Here is a 27504-nt window from a genome sequence, read left to right on the forward strand (position 1 = left end):
CTCTGTAGCACTTACGTCTTGCCAATTTGTTATCCTTTTAGATTTTTGTATAGCATTTTGATTCCCATTTTCCAATGTTGCAATTTCTTGCGCAGCATATAAATTAGTTTGTTCTACCAGTAATGCAAGAAACTCATCCGAAAAAAATAAATCCACCAGCGTTTGTACTGTAAAATTTGATGTATCTAATTTCACACCAACATTTTCTTCGAAAAGAAATAATTCAGGATTGTGTTGAACTTTTGTCCACAAATCATTATTCTCATTTGACGTTGTTGCTTGAAAATCATCGTCATTATTATCAGACTCGGAGACGTCTTCAGGTTCGGAGATGACTTCATCTTCACTATCACTTGATAAATGTCGTTACTACCATCGCTGAAATCATCTTCTGAACCACTTAGCTTTGCGTTGTACTCAATTTCACTTTGATTCAGTGACCTTTTCTTATCCATATTGGGTTCTTGATAATTATAACAGTAATTTTAGAGAATATTTATAAATCTAAAAAGAAAGAAAATAATAATAAAATTATGGTAGTTATAATAAATAATAATAACTATAAAACAAAATACTATAGAAAGCAAAAATGATGTTTTTTTTAGGAAAAAAGGGCCTACCTACTACGAGATAATTCGTAGCGAGTTCTTTCCCAGACGCCAACTACGAGATAACTCGTAGGTCCTTTTTCCAATGATCTAGAAATAGAGTTTTTAGTAATATAATGTGAAAAAATCAAAATGTCATTTTTGGCCAGTTTTCTGAAAATGGCCTTGGCTGTCAACGTGTTAATGAACCTTAGAGAAAGAGTAATATGTGCCCAAAGTTCCACTGAAATATATTAATTTTTACTCCCGTTATCGTGCCAGTTTTGTGCATCGTACGGTTTCTCTCTGCTCATTATGTGGTGCTGATTTTGTAGTACGTTTTTTTTTTCGATATGCTATATCAGAATTTCGTACTAGAGATAATTAAATTATTCATCTTCCTGGGTAAGAGTGCGCTGCATTTTCAGTGCCAGTAGAAATTTTCAGTAATCAACAAAAATCTTACCAAATAATGCGATTTGAAATTCATATATAGTGCAGTGTATGCATGTACGGAATGTATGAGTACGCATTTTAGCGACTAACCTAACAAGCCAATACATATACAACTGCTAATATATGTAGATATTCAATATTTTACCATCATACATATGTACGACATGCATTTATATACTTACACATTCTAACGCACATATTCACTTAACAGATGCGCCCTGTCGTGAGTACGGCAAACTTTACAATTGCCTAGCACGAAATACGCATTGCCGAATAAATATTCGCTGGAATGCAAACTAATTGCTAGAGATTCGCACAATACAATTCTTGGTATGCAGGTACATATAGTATCTAATGGTATGCCTGAGCTGCAATGCATTGTGTGGCATCAATGAGCGAGTCTGAATGGATAAGAAGATTTATAGTGGGAGTGAATATAAGCAAATTACTTAGAAATCCCATATGTAATCATCCGAATAAATTCAAATGGAACAGAAATACTGAAATATATATGTATGTATACGTTTGTAAGTGGATGTCAAGTGAAAATTGTGTTTAACGGTACGTACATTGGCGCATATAAAGGGTTTTCCGAAAACAGGTTTTATTTTGGAATAGATTGCGCTATCGAGAGATGATTAACGATTTTTTATGGCCTGAATTGAGTGGTATTGATCTGGACAATGTTTATATTCAACAAAACGGCGCTACGTGCCACACAAGCAACGAAACCATTGATCTTTTACGGGAAAAGTTTCCGGATCGCGTTATCTCTCGAAGAGGTGATCACAATTGGCCACCGAGATCTTGTGATTTAACATCTTGTGACTTTTTTCTTTAGGACCACGTGAAAGAGAAGGTAGACGCCAACAGCCCAGGGTCGATTCAAGACCTCAAAGTTGGAATTCGTGAGGCTATCGAGGACATGGGGCAGCCACTTTGCAATTCGATTTTGGAAAATTTCACGAAAAAGATATTGTCCTGCAAGTGTGGTCGTGGAGGTCATTTAATTGGTGTTATTTTCCATTATTAACGGCGTATCTTCCTCTTTATAAAGAAATAAACATCGGATCATTTATATTAAAAAAATAGCATTTTTCTTTGAATGTCAATATAACACCTCCATTTGGAAAACCCTTTACTTCTGTATCCTTAACCATAGGTGCACGCACTTATTCACATATTTAACAATTGTAAGGAGCAGCATAAAGGAATCGAGTCGTATATATACATATATGTATGAAGCACTATATACAGGGTTACCGGAGAAGTCGTTTTGGATGCTTACATTCCGGTCCACTTGTTTAGAGGCAATAATTCTTATGGAAGAAAATGGTTATTAAAGCAACCGCATTTCATCTAGAGATCCAATGTTTTCTGATAATTCAAGTGAAGACTATACTTTGCCTGAAAATAAACATTCAAGTGAAGACTGTACTTTGCTTCAAAATAAACATGCATCAAAATATGATTCCATCTTACGGTATTTCGCAGTAGTAAAACTTCCGCTGTTGTAATACTTTACTTAATTTATTCCCTAGAATAGAGGCACTCAGTTCGCCTTTATTATTTGCGCATTAAAGCTGTGAAAAGGGATCACTTTTAAGGCATTCATTATTTGGTCGAAAACTTCTTAAACGTCTTAAGGACTATGAATAAGTTCGTGCGGTTTTTTTTCGAAATTTGAAACTTTATTGACGTAAAATGGTTACAAATTTAATATTCAAAATATTGTCCATCGCTTACTACTACTTTTTCCCATCTTTCTGGCAATTCACGGATTCCCTTTGTGAAAAATTCGGTCGGTTTTGCCGCAATCCACGAATCGATCCATTTTTTGACTTCATCGTAATTACGGAAGTGCTGGTCAGCCAGGCCATGTTGCATCGATCGGAAGAGATAGTAATCGGATGGCGCAAGGTCTGGACTATACGGCGGGTGGGGTAGGACATCCCATTTGAGCGTTTCTAAGTATGTTTTGACCACTTGTGCAACATGTGGCCGAGCATTGTCATGTTGCAAAATAACTTTGTCGTGTCTATCGGCGTATTGCGGACGTTTTTCTCGCAGTGCTCGGCTCAAACGCATCAATTGTCGTCGGTAGACATCCCCCGTAATCGTTTCATTCGGTTTCAGTAGCTCATAATACACAACACCCAGCTGGTCCCACCAGATACACAGCATAACCTTCAGGCCATGAATATTCTGCGCCGACGTCGATGTTGAAGCATGGCCAGGGTATCCATACGTTGCCCGACGTTTTGGATTGTCGTAATGGACCCACTTTTCATCGCCAGTCACAATTCGATGCAAAAAACCCTTTCTTTTGTGCCGTTGAAGCAGTTGTTCGCATGCCATAAAACGGCGTTCAACGTCTCTTGGCTTCAATTCATACGGCACCCAATGGCCTACCTTTCGGATCATTCCCATGGCTTTTAAACGTTTGGAAATGGTTGATTGATCAACTCCCAAAGTTTTTGCAACCTCTTCTTGCGTTTGAGCCGGATCTTGATCGAGCAATTCCTCCAATTCGGTATCCATGAACTTTGGCGGCGCACCCTCGCGTTCTTCGTCTTCCAAGCCAAAATCACCACTTTTAAAGCGTGCAAACCACTTCTGGCACGTTCGCTCAGATAGAGCATGCTCACCATAAACTTCCACCAAGATACGATGACTTTCGGCTGCTTTTTTCTTCATATTAAAATAATGAAGAAGAATTCCCCGCAAAAACACATTATTTGGCACGAAATTCGACATTTTCAAGTGTGGTAAAAATATTGTTGTTTACGCTTCAAATAAAAAACTTATACTGACGTTTGTGCCTTACGATAGTAGCTCTCCAATGAATGTTTGGAAATGTGGATCGTTGGAATACTTATTCATAGTCCTATTAATAAAATGGGAAAGTAGAAAATCCAAGTTCCAAATCGCCAAATTACCAAAGAGATTGGACAAAGTTCAAACTTTGTGGATCGTTAACTGAAACAAGGTGCCTCCTATGGTAAAAGCTACAAAGGCGGAACTGTAATGGCTGTGGTACTGAAGGAAAACGAAGTCCTTAGGATTGCATCGAAATTCGCCCTTTTAACAGCAAAAAAAAAATACTAATGTTGCAGCCAGAAAATTTACCGTCGAAGAGCTGCTCTAAAAGCGCCTTCTCTGAAACATAAAAGAATACAAAATACCACCATTGAATAAATTTCGCAAAGAACGCCGCCCCGATTTTGCGAGAAGAATGGAAAAAAATAGAACTTTGTGACGAGAAAAAGTTCCATCTGTAGATACACACAATTACTGTTTTAATGACTTAAGAGCGGAGGAAAGTTACTTGAGTCGACATTCACGGCTGTGAATTCATTCACGGTGGTGTTACTGTTACAATTTCGTACTACGACGTGTTTAAATTGAAAATAGTAGGTTAAAAAATGATGGCACGCAGCTATAAAGCTGTATTTGAAGAATCCTTTCCAAAAATTCGTGAAACTTTTGCACCTATTCATTCGATTTTTCAACAGGATAATGTACACACTTCGAGTGCGTGGAAAACTTGGATTGCACCCAAAAACGTTGAAACTTTAGCATTACCACCGTATTCTTCAAATCTCAATATTATGGAAAAACTGTAGTCAATTTGAAAACAATGTTGTTTTAATTCGAATCATTAAAACGGATTGATCTAAAATTTCATTAGGCTATCTGGAGAATTTGTACGAATCCATTCATCAACGTATTTTCGAAGTAGTTTATAAACAGGGTGGCAGCACAAACTATTAAGGTTTAAATAATAAATGTAAAAAAACAAAACTTCTTATATTTATTATTATTTTTTCTTATTTGGATAGTGCCGCTATTCAAGTGAGCCAATAAATCAAACCCAGTATTACAGCTGCTGAAGTTTTACTACGGCGAAATACCGTTGGATGGAATATATAATATTTTGATGCATCTTTATTTTCCAGTCTTCCCTTGAATTATCAGAAGCCCGTGTGTTGCTAGATCAAATACGGTTGTTTTAATAACCATTTTCTTCCATAAAAAAATTATTGCCTGATATCTAGTGAAACGGACTGTAAGTTCATTATTATTTAGAACAAGTGAACATTCGTAGCGGTCGGGAGATAAGAACTCGGACTCAACAACTTCTTCGAACGTTATTGCAGAATGGGTGTATTTGTCCCAGTAGAAGTTGTGATTTGCATTGCATACTACTGAACAATTTCAAATCAAAACGGCGCTTTAATGCTACTTGATTAGTGCCGGTCTGGAACTTCAACCATTTCAACCATTTCATACGCCTTTGTAAGAAATAAATAGATATCAAAGAATAAAGAAATATTTTTCGAGCAGAATGAAAAGTCACCTTACTTTTTGAACACACCTTGTATTTCAAATTACTTATTGTAATTTGGTAGTTATTGAATACGCAATAACAAAAGTGATGCTAATAATGAGCCAAGGGAGCAACAAATATATGTATATACTTATATAAATTTTCTCGTGATTCCTAGGTTACAACCAATGGACTAATTGAATGTAAAGTGTAAGAGGGACAACTACCATATATATATAGCCGTCAAGCTGACGCAAGCTAACACAAACTCTAACATTAGTGACGTTTCTTACAAATCATCTCATGTTGTTCATATTAGAAATAGCATTTAATTAACCCAAATGTTTTGTATATCATTTGTAACTCTATACCTGAGCAACATACTGAAGTAAGCAAGAATCTTTATACTTGTAAATGAGGTGGCACATGGTGTATGTGCGAATGCGTCTGCACGAGCCAAATGAGTAATCATGATCATATGAGATTTCTTTGTAAAGTCAATCAAAGTACCAAAATCTACACATGCACATAAATCTCAGCCTACATAGCTCAATATCATTATATTGCATATTATTCAAACGTAGCTGAAACGATACTTGTCAATTCCCAAGATGTACAAAGTGTATCAAATATGCTGACGTTCAGTTTGCAAATACATCGCAAAATTTGATGTAGAACATACGTAAGTGATATTCTGTACAACAACAGAAATGTGCATATATAAATGCATACGTAAATAATATTTTAGATATAATAGAGACAAAGGAAAAAATAAAAAATAAGTGCAATGCAAGAAAAAACTGTAAATCACATCTCTTAAGTATATTATGAAAAAATTTTAAGCCAATTAAAGTTATTAGTATTTGAAGGTCCGCTGCTCTATGCCGGGTACATATACCTGCCAAACCATAAAACGTTTCTGAAATCCATGTATAACATAACCCTAAATTTTCTTTGGCACAGTACTTCTTCATATAATCCACCAGGTACCTATATATAGGTATAGCTCAAAAAATATCACTTTTAACAAAAGTATTTTGATTTTCTGGTTTAAGAGGGCAATGTTGCGAATTATAATCTACAACACAAAACCATTTTTTTTCCAGACGCCTCCGGACTGACCGCTCAATTTTCAATATTTTACAGTGAAGACTAAAAAAACTGTTTAAAATTGCATTATTATATTGAAGTTAATTGAAATAATTAATAATATCAGCGTCGCTTAAAAAAAGGAATTTTATCATCGAATTAACAATGCAAAACAACTTCCTAGCCATACCTAACCATCGGTAGACCCACTGGAGTGTGAGTCACTCCACTAAATGTTTGATGGATTGTGTTTTATTTATTTATAACATCTGGAAATGTACCGTTAGATGTATCTTTGCCACGCCGATTTTACTTTTCGAAATCATACAAGTCTTCAGCAGGTGGTGTGCACTGAATTTATGTAGATCTAAAAAAGTGATTGGGTGAAACTTACCCCTCTAAGTAGTTTTTATACTTTCTTTGCATATACAGTCAGCGTCGAAAGAAAGTATATACCATATATTGACAAGTCTAGTACACTCAGTTCAATCAACTATTTCATTGGATCAGATAAAAATGTTCCACCCCGCTTTCTTTTAGAGCCCAACTACTAGACAACATTGCCATTATTGCTCTAAGAGATAAAACTTCAACTTTGATAAAACTAAGCTAAATATATGTATGTATATACTGTCACCGTCATAGCAAAGTGTACACTACAGATTGAAAAGTTTTGCTTATTATTTATTTTTTCTTAACTTTAATTAATGTTACACAAAAATATAATTCATACTCCTACAAAAACCATATAGTGCAACCAACTAACTAATTTTTAATTCACTAATTATTTTTTGTAAATTTGCCATTTTTCGTATTCTCACTACTTTATTTTTAGTTTATATAGTCGAGATATAGGTCCGAAATGATAGTTTTCCGATGTATTTTTTTTTTCTTTAGAATGCAAAGCCAATTCTGAAAAAGTTTTCTTTATGTGATGAAAATCCAAACCTGTTATTATATCATATTATCATATTGCATAAATTAAATTGAGCAATCCATTTTAAATTTATTTAAATTTAATTAAATTTATTCAGATTTATTTTGATTAAATGCGTACTAAAGAAAATGTAAATAAAAACTTTGACTCTGATTATGGAAAAAAGTTTTTTGAAGTGGGGTGAAACTCACCAAAAAAATAGGTGTGTCTACTGAAGGCTAGTTTCTGAATATTTGAATTAGTTTTAGAAACAAAAACGCAGTTTTTAGTTTTGAATTCATTGTCTGCGCTTGGGCAAGCAAAGAAGAGTCTCTTAACTCATTATAAAGAGTTTGAAAGATAACACTAGTCTACAAGGAAAAGTATCCGAAATAATTTAAACTAATATCTGCTTCTCTGTCCATGCAAAATTCGGATTGATAACTAAAATTAATTTATTAGTTTGAGTTTTCGAGATATCCTAACCTAAAAGTGCAAAAAACCCCATTTTTGCCCATATTTGAGGTTATGTAGCCTTGCAGATGTTTTCTTTCACCAAAATTAAAGGATGGCATCTTTAAATACAATCCTTCTTTTTTCAAATGGCGTTTTGTTTGCTCAAATATCATTTTTTTTCGCATAGATATCGCATTTTGAAATTTTCATGTTTCGAAATTTTCCTACACCTGAAAATCGATTAAGATAACATAGACATGATATAGTCGCTTACTAATTTTCTTGGGTTTGAGGGCCTGAAATATATGGATTAATAGTATGTAAATTTGGAGTTTGTGGGAAAGCCTGCTTGCGGTTATGTGGGTTAGCCTGCTCGCGGTATGATAGGGGTGGTTTCTAGGGGTTAGGGCTGTGTGTGACTCGGTACCCAAAGGTTAGATAGTGTAGGGATGTGGTGAGTCAGCACACTTATGGTGTGAGACAAAATTTTAAGAAAAATAAGACTCAATTCAAGAAAATTAGTAAGCGACTATATCATGTCTATGTTATCTTAATCGATTTTCAGGTGTAGGAAAATTTCGAAACATGAAAATTTCAAAATGCGATATCTCTGCGAAAAAAAATGATATTTGAGCAAACAAAACGCCATTTGAAAAAAGAAGGATTGTATTTAAAGATGCCATCCTTTAATTTTGGTGAAAGAAAACATCTGCAAGGCTACATAACCTCAAATATGGGCAAAAATGGGGTTTTTTGCACTTTTAGGTTAGGATATCTCGAAAACTCAAACTAATAGAGCAATTCTGAGGCCAGATTTGGATTCAGCGCATTATAAACCTTCGGAAATATATAGTCTGGTTTCTGGGTCTGAATGTTGGTTAAATTTTGTCGGCCTGTGTAATTAGCTTTTTTCAATAAGAAGACGCTAGGCATACGGCTGAATCGCTTTCGGTGTATTTCTTTTAGTAAATTATCACTGAAATTCATCCAATAGAGTTGCAACAAAATTTTAAATGCTAAGCGTAAAACTTTAGCGGATTATTACAACAAGAAGATTATTATACAAATCATCTCAATTTTTTAGCATTTAGTTGCGGCAGAAAGTTTCACTTATCAAATATCTTTCATTTTGCTAATTTTCACACTGTTTTGCTAAAAATAATTTTACCATCATATTAATAAAAAGTGGCATTCACTCTAAATTAATCAGTGCTTTAACACATGAATTGTTAAAATATTAATACAAAGAACTGCTTTGATTCGAACTATTAAATTTAGTAGAGCAGAAAAGTTCAGTTATTACTATCGGTTAGATTTTTTTGCTACAAATTAAAAATTAAAAAAAAATCGGTAGTTTTTTGTTGGACTGCGCTACAGTCTCTTTCAACCAAAAATTTTGTTAATTGTAAAGCACTAATTTATTTCATAAAATTATCAAAACTCACCTTATTCAAAAGTCATATATGTGGTACCTGGTGAAACTTGGGTTTACCCCTTGCGCTTAGCTGTAGCTACCAAAAGGCCGTCTTCGGAACTTCATTCCAAGCATCGTGTTTTTATAATTTTGTGATTAAATTGCTTTTGGGAGATGACTTACTTTTCTTAAAGCTTTTTTGAAAGCTATCTGGAATTTATTCCAAAAACCAAAGAAATTCAAACAAACCCATATAATATTAGATTATGTTTATAAAATTGCTTGATAAATCGACGGAGAATTTCTTCCAATTTGAGGGGGCATCCTACAAATGGAGTAGTTGCAGTTTTATGCTGGCGTTCGGAGGTTGCGCATTGGCTTTTTCTTTTAACTCTGAAACAGTCTTTTTCGGGCTTCAAGTATACCAATCGTTAGTAGTTTTTGGTGATACTCAAGTGACAGAAGAATATTTTCTCACCACCTCACATTTTTTACAGTGAATTAAGGTTTCAATTTTTTATAAATTTTTCAACTGCTCGTTTCTTTTGCAATGAAACCATGGGACCTGATGGCATCATTATCCTATTAAAAGGAAATCATCCAAACCAAATCCTTGTAGGCCGCGCACATACTAAAAAACACATTTTTTACTGAATGTCCTTTGAAATTTTTAAAAACTTAATCCTGATAAAAATAAGTTTATATTTTTCTTGAACTTTTTATCGCATAAAAAGTAGATAGTCCTTGCTTCATTATACCTTCGTTCCAAAATACTATAGTACGCTAAAAAGATAAATGAAGATCCTTTTGAGAAATTCGAATGGACGACACAACATTTTAGGTGAATCCTGGGCAGAAAGTTATACAGGCGATTCTCGAGGCAATACCGCTAAAGAATTTATGGTCTACGGTTTAGAGACAAAATATTTAAAGAAATTCCTTGTTTGCAGACAATTTACAGTAGTGGCGAAAGGAGTAGATCTTTCGTGAATTAGGGTACATTGCTCCACTTCAACAAATCAGCATTGGTGGGGTTTCAAAATAATAGGGTAATTTTGGTGCCCAGTGAAGCAGATCCAGCAAATTTCCGGAATTCATGCTGGTACTTTTTTTCGTGAACATTAAGTCCTCCTTTTAATTTTCTTCCCATTTACCTGACCTCCAGAGAAATCTGGGCAGATCTTTTGGTGACCAGGAGCCAAGGTGGACACTTCTCAACACATCAGTGCCAAAGGTCTCAAGCCTGATTTGAGCGAAGGCTGCGCACAGACGCTCAGAAAGTAGTCCGCCGTCTCCTCCTCCTCTGCACATCCTGGGGAGAGTGCACTGTCTGAGATGCCTACCTTTTCCATGTGGTTCGCCCATAAAAAGTAGCCCTGCTTAATGACAGGAGAATCTGCGACAGTCGGTGGGATGTGTAGGATAAAATCAGTTTTGTCCAGCCTTGTAGCGTGCTAAAAGGCGAAAAAGTGGCCAAAGACCCTGGAGACTTTGAAATAAAGTAGCCCCCTGGAAATTAAAAGGTGTTGAAAAGTATTGTAAGCTTTTACTTAAAGTTATTGGTATGTATACAGTCCTTATATAAATCCACCATAAATAAATCTTGCTCTGTTTCGCTCTTACACGAAAGTTTCTATGAGTATTCACTTATTTCTGTGCATTCAATTATTTCTGTGCATTATCCAGGTTCTAGATATCTTAAAATGTTTTAAAATACCGGAGCTTCCTAAAATGTTGTCATTTTTTTTTACATATCCCACCCAAACACCTTTTCCGCAAACATAATCTTGATACACTTAACTCGTCCCTACTATCAAACTTCAAATCTGTTTTATACCCTTTGCTCTTAAGACCTATACGAACTTTACTAAATTGGTTGTATATTTCAAATCCGCAAGCATATGTGACTCTAACACATACATCCGCAAGGACGCTATTTTTGTTATCTGCCTAAAGTTGTGCCCAAAAATGTCTAGCTAGCATATGGCTGTGCTATACTTATATACGTATGGATGTACCTCTGCTGGTGTTTGTGTGTACACATCCATAAGCCAATAAAAACTTTGAATTATGGCGGCAAATTTGGTTTGCCATATTTACGAACGCCTACAAGCTTCATGATGGATGACCCATAAATCGGGCAAAGAAAAACGAAATGAAAGCATAAAAAATATTAAAAAGAGCTAAAGTACCAAAAGAAATGCAAAAACTTACATTCAACTGTGGCAAACAGAACTCCAAGGAAGAATACAGATATGCTTCATGAAAAAAAAGAAACAGTAAAATAATGTTGGATATACACAAAAATCCAACTGTTGACAGCTTGCGCTCAGCATTCGTTTTCTTGTTTTGTGTCCTCTCCTTTTGTGTAATGATTGGCCAACTCTGCACTCGCAAAGGCAACTCAGAAACAATTTACTTTAAAGTTTAAAGTTTTTCAATTTCTCGAAATAAATAAAAAACAGAATTCATTATTTTAGAAGTTTACACTTTAAATATTATCAACACATTCGTTTAAAAGTTACCTCTGCAGTATTTCATGCTGCAAGTGTGCTACTTTGTATTGGTCTCCGGAGCGTATGAGCAACCAACCATGCGTTGCCATGCTAAAATGTCAGCAAACAAACTTTAAAATAATTTTATTTCACTGACTTCCGCACTTCCTTCCTATCTTTATTCGTGGCATTTTGTCACTAGGCGACCACTGTGTGGCGAAGACTGTCCGGAATCTGGCATATTCCACATATTTATTGCATAGATACTCGTACATTTGCTCAAATGAATATGCCTCTGTTTGTTTAAATTTACATCTACATGCATTAATTTATTTACATATATTCAATTTACTTTATTAATGTATCATCTGCTGTGTACATGTGGCTTTTGGTAGTGACATACTTGTTGGCTGCATGTCATTTAGGCAAACTAAATACATATGTAGAGTAATTTCACACACAAATGTATCAGAAGGGCTTAACATCAGATGTAATTTGCAAAGCGCAATGACCTGAATCATGCATAGTCATTATTGTCAAGCAATTGACAATCCACAGGCGAAATGCTATATATTTATAATCATATTACTTCTATTAAATCTAAGAAGCGGAAATATTTAAAGCAAAACATGCATAAGCAAGCAAAATCGGTTGACAAAAGAAAATTATTTATCTTCAAGTGAATGCAAAACTCTTCAAGGCATTAATTAACAAATTACGTAGTTCAGCTAAATAAAATTGTCTTTTCTTCGTTTGACTCAGCCGGCTCCTATTATTTTCGAGTTATTGATGCTGAATATGCATGTGAGGTTATAGGTTTTCAATCACGTCACTATTTTAAACGGAATGTGTATATTTATTAAACACATTTTCGAAATTCTTTCTATCTATTTCTATAGATTTCATCACTAAAGGCTTTTGAGCCTAGCTTCGGGCTAAGCATATGAATTCCATTCACAAATATGAACATCTGTGACCACAAATAAATGCTTTACAAATAACTACAAAACTCTTAGAAATATTTTTAGTGAACAATTTTTGACTTGTAAAGCATATTCCATTCTTTAAGATTTTTGTTGACAAACAGAGTGCAAATAATGAAGTGCATAAAAGGTAGCTCTTAAAAATATTCACAGGTTCTTAACGTTGAAAAATCTTCGTTCATCATTCACAGCTCGTCTAATGCTACTAAATCAAAAGTCATGAGAAGGGCATAGATTTGTGTCTCGTTGTCGTTCCGTTTCATTAACGGTTTTTCAATAAGAGCTGCTCAATGGTGGGGGCATAAAATGAGCTGTGCGAGAATAATTAACAAAATGCAATTATACCGTCAATTATTATGGCCCACCGTAGTGTAATATGGGTTGGTGCGTGACTACCATTCGAAAGAGCACAGGAGCGATTATCTGTGCAAGAACCACCAAATTTTGGAAAAGTTATTTCATAAAAGCAGACACATCTCCGGGATTTGCCGTGCATCAAACACGAAATGAGAAAAAACAAGTTTTTTCTAATAGCGGTCGCCACTCGGCAATGTATTTCTGCCATGTAAAAGCTATTCATGAAAAGCCATCTGCCGTTCGGATTCGGCTTAAAACTGTTGGCCCTCCGTTTGTAGACCAAGATCGTACGGCGCACCCCATAAATGGGACGAAGAGAAAGAAGTGGTTCACTGAAAGAATTTATATTAAGCCCATTGGAGGAGGATTTCAGTGAACTTTTAAGACTAAGATGGTCAACCTAAGAATTAAAATTACTAATGAGGGAAGTTTTGGTATACCCAGGCCATCAAATGCCAATGCAGCAATTCGAATTCAATCAAAATAAAAAAAATAATCAAACATTCAAGGAAATTCTACGATCTTTATACAAAATAAGTAAGGAAAAGAAAAGAAAAGACAAAAACTCTCGAAGGGCAATAATCGTCTCTAACTAATAATCACGAGGAAGAAATCGCCTGAGTGAGTCAACAATTCAAAGTTTGGGGAAATAACTTGAAGAACTTATTCTGTCGAGATAGAAAAATGACTGGCTGGCCAAAAATTAGATATTCTGTGAACACTTTGTTGCTATAGCGTTCCGCTATGACTCTCATTGTATATGAGGTTATTTTTAATACAAAAATCCCCAGCAATCCCAAATGATCTGAATCTGCAGGGGAGTCCTAAAAAAATCCTTGTTGAAGCCCATTTCCCGGAAAATTCTATTGCTCCAGTCTGTAGCGAAGACGCGAATCAGCAGGAGGGGTTACCTGCGATGTCTGTCCGGTCCGTCAACAGAATAAACTGGGCAATCGATAGCTTTTCCCCTTTCAAATCTCCAGGCATCATGCCAGTAATGCTTCAGAAGACTAAAACCTGGGGGGTTCCCGTTCTTCAAAAGATCTTTTTGGCGTGTATCTCGCTAAACCATGTTCCTGCAAGCTGGAAGAAAACCAAAGCTGGAAGGAGGGCGCACATCTTGGCCAAGGATTTCAGACCCATACGTCTTACCTCCTTTATTCTCAAGATTGTTCGAAAAAGTGATCGACTATCACATCCGAGAGTACTGTGAAACCAGACTTTCTCCAGCCCAACACGCCTACTTGAAAGGGAAATCTACCGAGACAGCCTTACATGAGGTAGTAGGGACAGTAGAGAAATCTCTAGAGGGAAAACAATTCTCTTTGGCGGCCTTTATAGACATGGAGGGCGCCTTTAATAATATTGCGGCTGAATCAATTGTCACTAGAAGGACCTATCTACCTCTGGATCTCGTCTCTGCTTGGCGGTACGGAAATAAATGCTGTGGCAGGAGGGACTAGAATCACTTGGTTCGTACATAGAGGTACACCGCAGGGCGGCGTCTTCTCGCCTCTCCTTTGGCAAGCAGCTATTGATGAAGCTTTAACTCGTTTAAACAGGGGAGGAGTAAAGGTGGTAGCATATGCCGATGACTCGGTCCTAATGGTCTCAGGACCCTTCCTATCAGTTATGGATGACTACACTCAGTAGTTAAGCTGCCAGTTGCGGCCTCAGAGTCAATTCTGTCTAAACGGAGTTGATGCTATTCACCAGGAAATACAAGCCTCCCCCTTTTAAGCTTCCAAGACTAAACAACCAGTGTCTTACTCTTTCATCGGAAATCAAGTATCTTGGTGTAATACTTGCCCCAAGCTTAACTGCAAGCTGCACATACAAAATCAAGTTAAGAAGGGCAATATAGCCTTCTACGCTTGTAAATCTATGTTCGGCAAAAAAATTGGGTCTCAAGCCACGTGTCGTACTTTGGATGTACAACTTAGTGGTTTTGCCAATTTTTACATACGGTTGCCTAGTTTGGTGGGTAGCTCTTCAGAAGGACTACAACACCACTAAATTAGAGAGAGCGCAGAGAACTGCATGTGTGGGCATCACTGGTGCTTGTAGAACATGTCCCATTGCTGCGCTCAACGTTATTTTGCACTTACTTTCTGTGGATCTGCAGGTTAAATCCATTGCTGCTCAGAGCTCTATTAGGGTGAAGGAGATTGGACTTTGGAGACAACTTCCTGTAGGACATAGTAGCATCTTGAAGCAGATCTCCCCTTCCTTCTCTGTTATTCGCTCTGACTTCTCCATTCGCAAACTGTGTTTTGAGGGTTGTGCTAGGGCTATCTTTCCGAGCAGGCAAGATTGGAAAGAGGGGAGAGTCGGTACGGATATAGATACCTCTGTTTTCACTGACGGATCCAAGATGGAATCAGGAGTGGGAGCGGGGATTTTCACTAAATTAGCCAGCATTTCGGTCTCATTTAATATGCCGGAAACGTTCAGCGTTTTTCAAGCAGAGGTATTCGCGATCCTGCAAGCATGCAAAATGCTTCGAGATCGCTTTTCCGATAGTCAAGCCGCGATCAAGGCCCTATCGTCGCCGTATTGCAGCTCTCTCAAACACCTCGAACGTACAGGAAACATTTCCCTTATCTGGGTTCCTGGGCACAGGTATATAGAGGAAAATGAAATTGCCGATGAGCTTGTTAGGAAGGAAAACACTATGGCCTCAATACGATAGAAACAGAACACTTAAGGTGATGGGAATCCCCCGCCATTGAATTTCCAAACGCGTTGCGGTGCTCACTGGTCACTGGGTTTTCGGTACACATCCGGAGAAGCTTCGAATTCCGTACAAACTCTGTTGTAGAAGTTGTGGGGATCCTACAGAGAAAGATACTGCAAATGTCCGGCTCTGGCCTGAGATTCCTTAGCGTGCCCTTTGGGGATGACTTGAAGAAACTCTCCAGCCTAGATCTCTTTTTTCTCCCCCATAAAATCGGGCCCTTACTTCTTGCTTTTATTTTTTATATAAATTTAGTGCCTACTACCATCAAAATCATGTATGAATTTTTATAACGTAAATTTTCAAACTTTGTACAAAATTTCTAACAACTCGGTAAATTTTCAAACAAATTTCAAACGTTTAAGTCAAAACTTATAGAAAAATTCTGGGTTTGTAGTTATACAGTTTAATAAATTTTAATATAAAAAAATGCAAGTTTCAAATGGCTCATAAGTGGCTAATGCTTTCGTTACATGGAGATAATGCGCACCTTAGCGAAAAAATTGTCTATAACGCGAACTTTACACAAAAGCCCGCAGGAAAAAAAAAACAGGTGTTGAAAAAAGATTAATAGCGGGGTTTCATTAATAATTTAAACTTATCGAAAGAAAAAACTACTTATAAGTTAATCCTGTCGAGAGTGAAATTTGTTCAACTACAAATTCTAAAAAAAAGTAGTAATGAAGTTCATTTGTACATTTTCCTGTTTATTATCGCTTTAATTTATTATACCGCATGTATGAGTGATACATTTTCAACCGTTAAGTTCCCCTCATGTTAGCCGTTAACCAAAAAAATGTTGGTACATTTTCAATTGGTATTATAAATCTCCCATAAATTTAAGCTTACAATGTATTTCAGCTGTAATATTTGCGCACATGAACGCACAAGCGGTTGGAATGTCGAGTGAGAAGCGTAAATCCGTTGGCTAATTGTTTCCGCAATGGAACGTGCATAAAATCCCTTAACGGGCTTTAATGTTGGCGTAAAAACAAACGCGTATAAATGTTCGTAAAAACACACATATGGTATGCATATGTAAGTATGTGTGCATATGTATGTTAATAGCAACATATTCGTAATTCATTTTTCATTTGCTGGCACATAAGATGCACGCATCGCATCAAGTATGCACATTCCCTGTAGGAAAATTTGATATTTCTTATTAATTTTTTTGAATTGAATTCTCTCAGTGCAATCAGTGCTTTCTTAGATTTCCACGAATTTTGTCATTGCTAGACACGCGACACCGCTACTCAGTACTCAGTGAATTGGTCAGACTCAATGTTGGGCAAGTATGATTTTAGAGATTTGCTTACAGTTTTTGCCAACAAATTACTCTTTTCTCTCTATTTTCTATTTTCTCTTCTTTTTTTCATTTTTATCATAATTTCATAATTCGATGTGTTCCAAAGTAAACTGTGGATCAATTCATGAAATGGCTGAAACCTTCAGTGAAATTCTTACATCTAAAAACTACACAGCACTAAATATCTCAGAAGGTCAAAAGCTAATTTTTCTACACCGTAACTGGTGCAAAGTGTGGTTGTGGTCTAAAAAAACATCGCTAAAATGACGCGTATCAGATACAAAGTGTATCAATGCTCAGAAGAATCTTGTTAGAGAAATCAAGTCAACCAACTATCGATTTCTACTAATAATTCCTACAGCATTTTCAACAAAGACAAAAGCAATTTCAAACAATTGAGTCATAGTTCTATGTATATTTGGCATTTAGAAGTGGTGGGTTAGGTTAGGTTACGGTGGTAGTCGGTCCGTGTGACCAACTCACTTAGACCTCACAGGTCCGTTGTGATACCACTGTGCGACACGGGAACCTTGTTTATTTACTTTCGTGAAACCATTTTGAGGCTCCTATGAAGCGCAGGATTGGTCTAATCCCCGCGCCAGATAGTTCTGTAAGAGAATTAAAAAAGTGTTTACCTAGACAATCTGCTCAGATTTTAGCTAAGGCTAGACAATTGCAAAGGAAGTGCTCTACTGTTTCTTCCCCCTCCTCATCTCTACAGCTTCTACAATAATCATGGGAGAATACTCCTAGTCTCAAGGAATGCCTTCCAAATAGCCAGTGGCCGGTGACACAAGCCACGACCTTCGAGATATCTTCTCTTGAGAGGCTAAGCAATTCCTTTGTCCTTTTCTTATTTATTTTCGACCATAGTAGCCTGGCTGTTACGCATGTATCTTCTTTTTCCCATGACCAATTGGCCTCTTGGGTAATGTTGTTTTTTATTATTAGTTTACTCGTGGCTATGGGTATTCTAATGGTACTTTTATCACGGAGCAGTTGAAGAGCAGTACCTTTTCTGGCTAGCTCATCGGCTTTACAGTTTCCCTCAATATCTCTGTGTCCCGGAACCCAAATAAGGCTCACCTTGAATACGACGCTAATATCACTTAGGGCTGCTGGGCATACCTGTGCAACCTTTGATCTTAGTATAGCCGCATCCATTGATTTAATGGCCGCTTGGCTATCCGAGAATATATTTATAGTCGTTTTTGTTACGGCATGCAAATTTAGGTATGTAGCCACTTCTTTTATGGCTAGAACCTCTGCCTGATAGACGCTGCAGTAGTCTGGTAGTCGAACTGTTAGTTCCAGTCTTAATTCTTTCGAAAATACTCCAAGGCCAACTTTATCGTCTAGATTGGAGCCATCTGTATAAAAATTTAGTTCCCCCCTTCTCTATGGCCTTGGTGTTTGCCACTCCCTTCTTGACGGTATGCTTGTCTTGAAAAGCTTATCGAAGGTAAGTCTAGGAGTATAATAGTCTATTTCTTGTTTGTGACTGTTCAGAGTGTGCAAAATACAGCCGTGGCCAAACCGCCGATTTTTCCATAGCGGCATACTTTTGAGTCTAAGTGCCGAGGCGGCGACCGCGTTTTTCCCTACGAGATTTAATGCAGGCAAATTGATTAGCACTTCTAGCGCTTTATTTGGGGTAGTCCTTAAAGCACCACAGATGCATAAAAGAGCTGTTCTTTGGACCTTACTCATGATTTTAGCGTAACTCGCCTTTAGAGTAGATGGCCACCATACAAGCATTCCATATATTACGGTTAGTCTAACTACCGAAGTATATAGCCAATGAGTAACGCGAGGTGTTAACCCCCATTTAATACCGACCGCTCTTTTTGCAAGTATATAATGCAACGTTGGCCTTTTTTACTATTTCCTCAATATTAGATTTCCATGTCAGTTTTCTATCTAATATAAGTCCTAAGTACTTGACATTCTTTCTTAAAGGAATCTCCACACCCTTGAAAACCAGCGAGGAGATTACAGGAAGCCTATGTTTCCTTGTGAAGAGAATTATTTCAGTTTTCGCGGGATTTATAGCGAGTCCGCTACTCTCGGTCCAGCTTCTAAGCCTGGTCATGTTAGAGCTCAGAATTTCCATGAGGGTGTTAGGATATCTGTCTTTAACAGCAATTGCAATAGCGAGTTTACCGCCAAAATCCAGAGGTGAGGGGAGAGAACACTGCCTTGAGGTGTACCTCTGCAGACCTGTCTGCTTAGGGTAGTGCTGCCTAAATTTGCCGTTACCTTCCTTCTAACGAGTATTGCTTCTATCAGGGCAACAACGTGTGGTTCAACTCCAAAGTTTTCTAAAGCATCCACTATAGCGCTCGCCTCTACCATTTAGAAGTGGTAGGTTCAATATTTTTGGCTAGTATGTCGGGCAGAAGAATGCTGGCGTTTGTTGAGCCCCTCGTTGAACGACTTCTTTCACTTAATTTTTCACATCGAAAATTGTATACATCGCAAATTTCACAATAAAAATTGATTGGAACCTCTCGATTGTACCGATATACTCTGTAATGTAGCGCAGTTCTAGCTGACAACGCAAAGATGGGAAAATTAATTAATTTATTCGGTCAAAGCAGCTTTATAATTTTTCATGATATTTCGTTCTTTTTTATTATTTTCATAGGTTTGAATGAAATAACGGTGTAGGAATAAGAGACTATGTTAATTACAAGTAGGAGATTTTCTTAATTACAGAGCAGTCTACTTCTTAATTGGCGCGATAACCGCTAAGCGATTTTGGCCGAGTTTAACAAAGAGCGTCAGTCGTTTCTTTCTCGTGCTAATCGGCGCCAATTGGACACCACGTGAGGCCAAGTCCTTCTCCACCTGATCTTTCCAACGCAGAGGAGACCGCCCTCTTCCTCTGCTACCACCAGCTGGTTCCGCATCGAATACTTTCAGAGCCGGAGCGTTTGTATCCATTCGGACGACATGACCCAGCCAACGTAGCCGCTGGATCTTTATTCGCTGCGCTATGTCTATGTGGTCGTAAAGCTCATACAGCTCACCGTTCCATCGCCGGCGATATTCGCCGTTGCCAACGTGCAAAGGTCCTAAAAATCTTACGCAGAATCTTTCTCTCGAACACTCCAAGCGTCGCTTCATCGGATGTTGTCATCGTCCACGCTTCTGCGCCATACGTTAGGATGGGCATGATGAGAGTCTTGTAGAGTGTTAGTTTTGTTCGTCGAGAGGGGACTTTACTGCTCAGTTGCCTACTTAGTCCAAAGTAGCACTTGTTGGCAAGAGAGATTCTACGTTGGATTTCAAGGCTGACATTGTTATCGGTGTTAATGCTCGTTCCTAAATAGACGAAGTCTTTTACAACCTCAAAATTATAACTGTCTACAGAGACGTGGGTGCCGATACGCGAGTGCGCCGACTGTTTGTTTGAAGACAGGAGGTACTTCGTTTTGTCCTGGTTCACCACCAGATCCATTCGCTTTGCCTCTTTATTCTGTTTGGAGATGGCAGAACTAACAGCGCGGTTGTTAAGGCCGATGATGTCAATATCATCGGCATACGCCAACAATTGTACGCTCTTATAAAATATTGTGCCTGAGCGATTAAGTTCTGCGGCTCGTACGATGCTCTCCAACATCAGGTTAAAGAAGTCACACCTGTCTGAAACCTTGTTTGATATCAAACGGTTCGGAGAGGCCCTTCCCAATTCTGACGGCGCTGCTGGTATTGAGCAACGTCATCTTGCAAAGCCGTATTGGTTTTGTGGGGATAATAAATTGAGACATCGCGGCATACAGATAAAACCTTTTCGTACTGTTAAATGTAGCTTTGAGTCAATGAAAAGATGGTGTGTATCGATTCTCCTTTCGTGGGTGTTTTCCAGGATTTGGCGTATTGTGAATATTTCGTCGATGGCAGACTTTCTAGGTCTACACCCACACTGATAAGGTCCAATCAGTTGGTTGAAGGTGGGCTTCAGCCTTTCGCATAATACGCTCGCTAGAACTTTATAGGCGATATTTAGAAAGCTAATCCTGCGATAATTGGCACAAATTGCAGGATCGCCCTTCTTATGGATTGGGCAGAGCACACTTAAATTCCAATCGGCAGGCATACTTTCATCCGACCATATAGTATTTTGCATAGTAGGTGATGCATGCATCTTACCAGCTTCTCGTCGCCATATTAGAATAGCTCAGCCGGCAGTCCGTCGGCGCCCGCGGCTTTGTTGCTCTTTAGACGCGCTATCGCTATTCTCACCTCGTCATGTCCGGGTAGCGGAACGACGATCCCGTCGTCAACGATTGGGGTTTCGGAATCTTCACATTCTCTGTGACATGCGCATCTTTCACCATTTAACAGGTTCGAGAAGTATTTGCTCCATAATTTAAGAATGCCCTGGATGTCAGTCACCAGATCGCCGTCTTTGTTCTTACAGGAAAACGCCCCGGTCTTGAAACCTTCTGTAAGACGCCGAACTTTCTGGTAGAATTTTCGGGTGTTGTTCCTGTTGGCTAGCATCTCAAGCTCCTCGCACTCACGTATTTCGGCGTCTCGTTTCTTCTTTCGAATAATACGTCTCTCTTCCTTTCTTAGCTCTCTGTAGCGATCCCACATGGCTAACGTTGCGCCTGATCGCAGCGTGGCTCTATAGGCAGCATATTTTCTTTCGGCGGCAGCATGAATCCGGAATCCGGATTCTTCTTCGGCGGCGGTACCTAGGGAACTAGAAATGTTGCTCAATGTTGGCAGTACTCTCTGAGAGCAGGAATGAGAGTCGAGTGGCGAATCTTCTGGCTGTCTGTTGTAATTGCAGCTTTTCGATGTCAAACAATCTATGCGTAGTTCGATGTACGCTTTTCGCTGCACAGAGGCGTGTGCGTAGTTTGGCTGCAACAAAGTAATGATCCGAGTCGATGTTGGGTCCTCGGATCGTACGTACATCTAAAAGACTGGAAGTGTGTCTTTCATCAGAGCAGTATGCTGCTTATATTTGAAGTACGACGTATCCCTCTGTACCTCCTACGAACACTCATAGAGCAAATTTTTAATGGACGCTTAAGCTTTCGAGTGAGAGTATGCAGTTTTCTTATTCAAGTCCCCTCAATATCTACCACATCTGAACGGCAAAATAGTAATTTATTATAAAATCATTTTTTCTGGAACTCAACGAAGTGTGTATGAGATCTGCGTAGCTACCACAAAGTTAACCTAATTAGTACAAATCCTCCCTGCAGGGCTCGAAGCTACATTGTATGTGCGCTTGCTGGCATGTAAATATATGTATACGCGTACTTATACGAAATCTCATATGCATCTGATGGTCTTACATCAACAGATATGTCGACATATGCATGAGCACTTATTTTTTTACATAATTTTGTTTAAAAATTTGTCGTTGCAAATTTCGCCTTTCCCATCTTTATGGACCGCATATGCATACGTAAGAGTGGTTGAGTATGGACACGTAAACATTCTGGTTAAATCTTAAATTACAAATACATCTGTATATACATACCTACGTATATATGTGTGTACATATATTGATAAAATTTTCACAAATGAATACATATATACATATCATTTGTCTTTATTTTTTCAGGCAAACCAGTTTCATGGATGATGATTTCGCCATCTGTAACACCACGAAAGCTGAATGTTGGCTCAAATAATCCTGCAATGCGGCTTTACAAATTCGATACGGATTCTGGTCAGGTCAGTAGTCAATGCATATTTTTCACGAAAATATCACATTAAAGATATAATATTTTAAAAAGCACGTAATAGTACTTCTTATGATGAAAAATAGGAGGTAACTCTACTTCATACTTATTTAGCAATTATTGGTAGTTTTTAAAGTTTCATTATTTGTAAATATTGCGAATAGCCTTTTCACATTTCTAAATTAAGTTAGATTAGGTAGGGATACATTAAATAGTTGCACCATAAAAAGGAACGCAGGTACGGCAGATGACACTGTAGGGAAGGAAACTGGCTATTACAACCTCGAAATCATAACTGTCAACAGTGACGTAGGTGCCGATACGCGAGTTCGCCGACTGTCTGTTTGATGACTGGAGGTACTTTGTTTTGTCCTAGTTCACCACTAGACCCATTCGCTTTGCTTCTTTATTCACTTTGAAAATGAAAAACTACCCTCCTACAAAAAATAAGCCTGGGTTAAGTTAAAGAAGTCACACGGCTCGAAGAAGTCCTTTCCAATTCTGACGGCGCTACTGGTATTGTAAGTTAGTTGATGGTGTGCTTCAGCCTTGCACTTAATTCGCTCGCTAGGGCCTTATGGGCGATATTTTGAAGGCTAAGGCCGCCGTAACCGAATGGGTTGGTGCGAAAGAACGTAGGTTCGAATCTCAGTGAAACACGAAAATGAAAAAAAAGTTTTTTCTAATAGCGGTCGCCCCTCGGCAGGCAATGACAAACCTCCGAATGTATTTCTGCCATGAAAAAGCTCCCCATAAAAAGTATCTGCCGTTCGGAATCGGCTTAAAACTGTAGGTCCCTCCATTTGTGGAACAACATCAAGGCGCACACCACAAATAGGAGGAGGAGCTCGGCCAAACTCCCAAACAGGGTGTGCGCGCCAATTATATATATATATATATAATCGCGCGGCAATTGCCACAGATGGCAGTATCACGCTTCTTGTGGAATGGGCACACTTAAATTCCAATCGGCAGGCATGCTTTCATCCGACCATATTTTGCATGCACCTTACCAGCCCCTCGACAACATGTTTGGATAGCTCAGCCGGCAGAGAGTGATGTCGTCAACGATTAAGACAGATCTGTGACATACGCAGCTGTCACTATTTAACAAGTTCGGGAAGTGTTTTCTCCATAATTAAAGTACGGTCTAGATGTCAATCACCAAATCGTCGTCTTTGTTCTACAGGAAAATGCACCCGTCTTAAAACTTTCTATAAGCCGTCGAATTTTCTGGTAGAATTTTCGGGAGTTGTTCCTATTTGCCAGTATCTCAAGCTCTTCCACACACGTATTTCGGCCTCTCGTTTTTTCTGTCTGATAATACATCTCTCTTCCTTTTTTAGCTGCCGGTAACGATCCCACATGGCTCACATTACGCCCGATCGCAGCATGGCTCTATAGGCTGCATCCTTTCTTTCTGCGGCAGCACGACATTCCTCGTCGTACCAACTGTTTTTTTGGGCTCGCGTGTACGTAGTTTGGCTGAAATAAGGTGATGATAACGATACGAGTCGATGTTGAGTCCGTGGATCGTAAGTACATGTAAAACACGAGAAGCGTAACGTCCATCTTTCACAACATGATCGATCTGGTATCCCGTTTTTCGATCCGGAGACAGAAACGTAGCTGTAACTTCTTATGTTGGAATCTGGTAGTGCAGACTAACATGTATCGGGCCCCGGCAAAGTTGATCAGCCTCTGCCCGTTACCGGATGTTTCGTTGTGCAGGCTGAATTTTCTGAGTGAGGGGCGAAAATTTCCGTCCTTGCCACGCTGCCATTGAAGTCGCCAAGCATGATTTTTATGTCGTAGAGGGAGCAGCGCTCATAGAAAGAATCTTTTATCGCGTCGTCCTTATCTTCTATCGGGCGTGGACGCAAATGAGCGATATGTTGAAAAATCTCGTCTTGATGCAAATTATTGCGAGACGCTCATCCACTGCTCTCCAATAAGGCCTGACTGCATTGATCGGAATAGATGGTAATCCGAAGGTGCAATGTATGGGGAATACGGCGGGTGAGACAAGATTTCCCAATTCAGTGACTCTAAATATTTCTGGACCGATTTAGTAACGTGTGCCCTGACGTTGTCATGCAGTAAAATCAATTTGTCCCGTCTACCGGCCTACATATTCCTGCCGCTTTCCTTTTCTTCGCAAGTGACGATGTGATGAAAAAAATATTTTCTATTCTGCCGTTCAAGAAGCATCTCACACAACACCAAGCATCTCTCTATATCAAAATGTCCTCTCCTTCAATTGATGTGGCACCCAGTTACCTGCTCCTGTCCGCGTGAAAACGTTTACCGATGGTTGATCTTCACACATCATCAAGGGTTCGACATGCGACTTCATCCAATAATTGTTGTAGTTGAGTATCTTCGAATTTTTTCGATGCCACTTCACGGTCTTTATCACTCACGTCGAAGTTGCCACTTTGGAAGCATCGAAACCACTCTTTACAAGTTGCATTTGATGCAGCGTGATTACCGTAAATATTGATCAATATACACGTTTCATCTGCAAGTTTCTTTAAAAGGTAAAAAGGAAGCATGACTTCTCGCAATTGCGGTTTTTTCGGGACGAACGTAGACATTTTTGACGTCAGATGAAAAAGAATCTTTACGCTTAAAACGAATGTCAACTACTGCGATCGAATTCTCACATATACACCTTCAAGTCACCAGTATATTACTAGAGCGAGCACAAAAATAGTATTAACAGAGATACCCGTTTTACGAGGACGGAAACATATTCTCTTACCCGAATTATAAAAAACTTAATAAAGTCGATGCCTCGATAAATTCAGCAAGCAATAATGAAAAGAGGATTAAACACATTTCTGAGCCCCAAATCAAGAGATCTATTTGTTTATTTTAAACATTGTAATATTAGTCTTATCTTTTCATTAGGGGGGATTTTTAAGTGGCGGGTCCCAAACCCAGCGCACAACCAGCTATCCGGGAATGCTTCGCCTTCTCACGTTAGCTTACTCCCGAACTGGTGTTCGGAAGCTACCCAGAGGATACTTGTGCTAATCCCAGACGTTGTGAGCTGCTTGAACCATATGCAGAAGAATCGTCCTGGTCACTCCCAAGTGAATGGGGATCAGTAACTTTCCCCACTTGCGTGGACTTCTACATATGGAACCATCTTTACGAGAAAGAAACGACTGGCGCGCTTTGTTAAACTCGGCCAAAATCGCGTAAGCAGTTATCCTTGCACTTAAGAAGAAGAAGAATATTGGTCTTATACTTTTTTCGTTCTATAGATTTTAGTTTTGTTAATAGTTGACTTAAGTTTCGTGGAATGTGTGCTTTTTTCTGGAGATTTTTCAAACATTTATCATTAAAAGCTTAAAACATTAGAAGCATAATATAAATTATTAGTCCTAAACTGATAACTAAAATGTGGGAAAATCAGTTGGTCCCATATTTTTTTCGTAGGTGCATTCTCGTGTGTGTATTGTCCTTGAATAAAACGTCAAACTGTTGGAAACACACAAAAATAAAATGAAGCACCTGTAAGTAAATGTTAAATACTGGTATAACCGAATTCGAGTGTTTTTTTTGCAAGTCGGACAAACAGGAATACAGCTATTGCGAATCAAGTTTAGGCTATACAATAGCATCGAGGGACCAAGTGTACATACAATATAAGTACATATGTGCGCTGAAAGAATTGTTTGCAACCACCTTCACCAATACAGTTATAACAATTATTATTTCTTTTTTTCTTTATTTTATTTTGTTTGAGTTGCTGGCACTGATTCGAAATTGAATTTGTGTTCCACTTCCGCGCTCAAGCCTACTAAAAAAGTGTTTCAATTTTGGTCTCAAACGATGCGGCTGGACTTTCGTTCCATTTTTCTTTTTTTGTACATTTTCGCAGCTGAAGAAAAATATTTTCACTTACATTATGATATCTTTTTGTGTGTCCTGATTCGGTTACATTGCAGCAAAGTGTGTTACAAATTTAATTTATACAGCTGCAAACTTACATACCCGCACTCATACTTCCATTTGAGAGTGCATCCGGTTGGCGAGTGACGCTTCTTGCTTTGCGCAACGCCTGCATATCCTACAATGTGTACGTACCCTCGTACCAAGCACATATATACATATATATGCACACATACATATGCATGCAAGTCAGTATTCGTATGCAAATGTCTGCATGACCAGCACCATCCTGTTTGCGTTCGCAAAAAACTCTCTTGGCTTTTGTTCAACGCGTTACAAATTTATGCCACTTTCAAGCGCTCGCAAAGTTATGCACATTTTAAGTCTTACTGCCTTTCATCAATATGTATAGTATGCACACATGTATGTGTTATAAGTGCAGTCTTGTGCAAAAGTTTAAGGTATAAACATTGTAAAGTTTGAAATATAATTGGGTAATTCACAATTAAGTACAAATAGTCTACAAGTTGGTTGAAAAGTATTGAAAGTGGTACCTACTAAACAATAGAGGCAACAACAGGTATTCAACATTTCATCTTTCATTTCAACACACAACAAATTTTATTTCGATTCGTCAAATCATTATTTTTTTTGAATATACTTCAAGGTCAGTTCATTTTGTTATGGAAGGTTTATGGAAGGTTTAACAACAAAAATGTTACAGTAATCAGATTCTACATTTCCAAGAGTGCATCGATTGG

General features: G+C 38.2%; 1 protein-coding gene across 1 annotated transcript in view; it reads left to right on the plus strand.

Moving 5' to 3' along the window:
• Positions 1–27504, plus strand: part of LOC128861813 (uncharacterized) — a 75361-nt gene that overhangs the window by 15297 nt on the left and 32560 nt on the right. The window contains exon 4 of the mRNA XM_054100189.1: positions 22720–22832. Coding sequence (XP_053956164.1) covers positions 22720–22832 — 113 coding nt within the window. The remainder of the gene's footprint in view (positions 1–22719; positions 22833–27504) is intronic.

The sequence above is a fragment of the Anastrepha ludens genome, chromosome 4 (assembly GCF_028408465.1).
Source record: "Anastrepha ludens isolate Willacy chromosome 4, idAnaLude1.1, whole genome shotgun sequence".
In the NCBI taxonomy this organism is placed as follows: domain Eukaryota; kingdom Metazoa; phylum Arthropoda; class Insecta; order Diptera; family Tephritidae; genus Anastrepha; species Anastrepha ludens.